Source organism: Capsicum annuum, unplaced genomic scaffold, assembly GCF_002878395.1.
Source record: "Capsicum annuum cultivar UCD-10X-F1 unplaced genomic scaffold, UCD10Xv1.1 ctg67165, whole genome shotgun sequence".
NCBI classification, from domain to species: Eukaryota; Viridiplantae; Streptophyta; class Magnoliopsida; order Solanales; family Solanaceae; genus Capsicum; species Capsicum annuum.
The window spans coordinates 1-3,389 of NW_025876594.1; the positions used below are offsets into that span (position 1 = coordinate 1).

Below are 3,389 nucleotides of genomic sequence, written 5' to 3' on the forward strand. Positions count from 1 at the left end.
TTTTCTTCAAACACCCCACTCACCCCGCCACTCTTCTTCCCCTCTTTATATTCTTCAAAGACCCCACACCCCCTACCCACCCCTACACCCCAGTCATCTTTAATTTTTTTCATCGATTTTGCTTCGATTTTTAATTTTTCTTCACTGATTTTAGTTGATTTTTAGATTTTTTTTCATGAATTTAGCTTTATTTTTTTCAAATTTGCTTCATCTATTTTGCTTCAGTTTTTAGTTTTTTTATTTGTTTTTTTTTATTTTAATTTTTCTTCTCGGATTTAGCTTTATTTTTAAATTTCTTTCATCAATTTTGCTTCGATTTTTAATTTTTCTTCACTGATTTTTCTTATTTTTAATGCTTCGATTTTATTTTTTTATTAATTTTGTCTAAATTCAATTTGTTTCACTAATTTAGCTTTATTTTTTTATTTTTCTTCATCGATTTTTTTTATTTTTAATTTTTCTTCGTTGATGTTGCTTATTTTTTTATTTTTTTCATCGATTTTGCCCTTAATGATTAAAAAAAGTGCTTATTATTTCATTTTCACGAACCTTTAAATGCGTATATAAATTTCTCTCAATAATTCTTACCGTTAAATAAATTAAGATTGATAAAAATAATGGATAAAAATGTGAAAGAAGTATAAATTAATGGGCGTTGAGTTAATATATTGTTTTTGTCAAGACAAACTCTTAAATATGTATCTAATTTTTAAATCTCTCCCAATAATTTTCACCATTAAATAAGCTTAAAATTGACAAAAATGATGGATAAAAATAAGAAAAAAGGTATAAATTAATGAAAATGAGTTAATATATTGTTGGTGGGCCAAATTGGGCACCACATCAGCCAAAAAATGGTTTTCAAGGGCCTTCATGGAGGTGCAATACACGCACCTAGCCAACTCAGCAAAAGGTGCCAAAATGACACACTTTATTGCTACTTGAGGTGCCAAAATAGAACAATGTCCACTTAAGGTGTCTAAGTGAAAAATGACGCGTACTTAAGGATGCTGCGTATGGATTTTGCCAAACTTTTAAGCAGAAAGAAAATGCTAGCTGGTACTTACATGATTATATTTATTATTATTATATTTGATAATTTTCTTAATCATGTTTTGGCATGTCTACACAACTTTTCCCAAAATATATAAACAATATAACTCCAAATCTTACGACTAGTAACGAAGTTGGATGGCCAAAGATGACGTGTGCATTAATTAGAAACTTTTCCAACTCTTCTTTCCCTTTTGGTACTATTTTACGTAAGTTTCCACTCCCCCAATCCAAACTTTTGCCGTGCAAAAACCAGAAATGATTTGATGCAAATTGTTATAAATCTAGTTACAGTGGAGGATCACATGAGAATATGTTAAATTACATTTGGGGGGCTCTAGGCAGATGTCTATATATATATATATATGAGAAAGTAATATGTTATGGATTATTATGTTTAAACTTAAACCGTTTTAACTCTTGAAATTGGATTTGCGCTTACACAAACTGAAACAACGGGAAATGGGAGTATATATTTAGACCCATATAAGTATTGCTTCTTTAACCAGCGGTCTTGAGTTCATCACCTTAGTTTAGGAGCACTTTTCCCCCAACAGGAGGCTTCTCGATGCGAATCCGAATTTCATTAGACTTAATGCAGGTAGTGAACATTGAAAAAGAAGACATTTGTTGAGGGAATAATTAGGGAGGAATTTGATGTATTGACAGTAATTTTATCTGAACCCAATGCTTTCAATACAGAACATAAATTTATATACAAAAGTTCAATAAAATTGCAATAAATTTTAGACATAAATTCGTAACTTTAAAAGAAATAAATTACTAAAAGAAGCCTTAAAATTTGAATCGATAAAGTTTAACTTATAGATGAGCAGTTCACTAGTCACTCTTATTGGGTTGGTGAACCGTATAAAATGCCAACACTACTCCTAACATTGCACCTCAACGAAAGGCAAAAACCTCTCTTTCTTCTACTCTAAAATTTCCCAATTCAGTTATTCAAACAAACTGAAATAGAACCAAAAAGGAATATCAAAAAATGGGTTCAACAAGCCATAGCCTAACTCAAACAGAGGATGAAGCATTCGTATTTGCAATGCAATTGGCCAGTGCTTCTGTACTTCCTATGGTCCTAAAAGCAGCCGTAGAACTTGACCTTCTTGAAATTATGGCTAAGGCTGGTCCAGGTGCATTCATTTCTCCTTCTGAGCTTGCTGCTCAGCTCCCTACGAAGAATCCAGAGGCACCCGTTATGCTTGATCGAATGTTTAGGCTTCTTGCTACTTACTCTCTGCTTAATTGTACACTCAGGACCCTCCCTGATGGCCGTGTTGAGCGGCTTTATAGTCTGGCTCCGGTGTGTAAGTTCCTGACTAAGAATGGGGATGGTGTTTCTATTGCCCCAATTTTGCTCATGAATCAAGATAAAGTCCTCATGGAGAGCTGGTAAATTCCCTTTGATACGTTTAAGCAACAAAATTAAATGACATTTTTGGTACATTATTCATATGTTTAGTTTAAAATCACAACATTTAATAGTGTTTTTTAGTTCAAGTCAAAATCTGATAAACAAATTGAAATGATGAGCATACCTAAACTATATGTATTCCACTAGTTATTAGGATGGTTAACATACATATATCTATGTATCAGTATCTGAACTAATTTTTTTTTCTTTTCAATTGTAGGTACCACTTAACAGATGCAGTACTTGATGGTGGAGTCCCATTCGACAAGGCTTATGGAATGACAACATTCGAGTACCGTGGCACAGATCCAAGATTCAACAAGGTTTTCAACTGTGGAATGTCCGATCACACCACCTTGTCCATGAAGAAAATTCTCGAAGACTACACGGGATTTGAAGGACTCAATTCCATTGTTGATGTTGGTGGTGGAACTGGTGCTACTGTGAACATGATTGTCTCCAAGTATCCCTCCATTAAGGGCATTAACTTTGATTTGCCACATGTTATTAGAGATGCTCCATCTTATCCAGGTAATTAAGCAATTAAGATGTCTTAGTCTCCACCTATGATTGATAAATACATTAATGTTCTTGTTCTTGTTTTGTGCTGCGCACTAATCACTTTCCTAAATTTTATCTAGGTGTGGAACAGGTTGGTGGTGACATGTTTGTTAGTGTGCCAAAAGCAGATGCCATTTTCATGAAGGTAATGCCAATCGAGCTACCCACCATCTCAACAACAAGCCCTGGATTCAGATACGTGTAGGTGGAATAAACTAGCAGTCACCTCTACTTGTTTCGTTGTAACATCTTGTCCCTTTCGCCCATGGGGTTTCACTGAGATATGTGGAGTAGGAGAAACGGGTCTCACAAGGAAACAAGTAGAGGTGTCCTAAGGCTATTCGAA

At 34.1% G+C, this 3,389-nt stretch overlaps 1 protein-coding gene across 1 annotated transcript; it reads left to right on the forward strand.

Annotated features, from left to right (window-relative positions):
• Positions 1 to 1,867: 1,867 nt before the first annotated feature.
• On the forward strand, positions 1,868 to 3,188 carry LOC124893919 (caffeic acid 3-O-methyltransferase; the record flags this gene model as incomplete). Its single annotated transcript, XM_047404746.1, is given in 3 exon segments — positions 1,868 to 2,460; positions 2,703 to 3,013; positions 3,124 to 3,188. Coding segments are annotated over 3 exon segments (783 nt in total), but the record flags the coding sequence as incomplete, so codon positions are not given.
• Between the last annotated feature and the right edge of the window lie 201 nt (positions 3,189 to 3,389).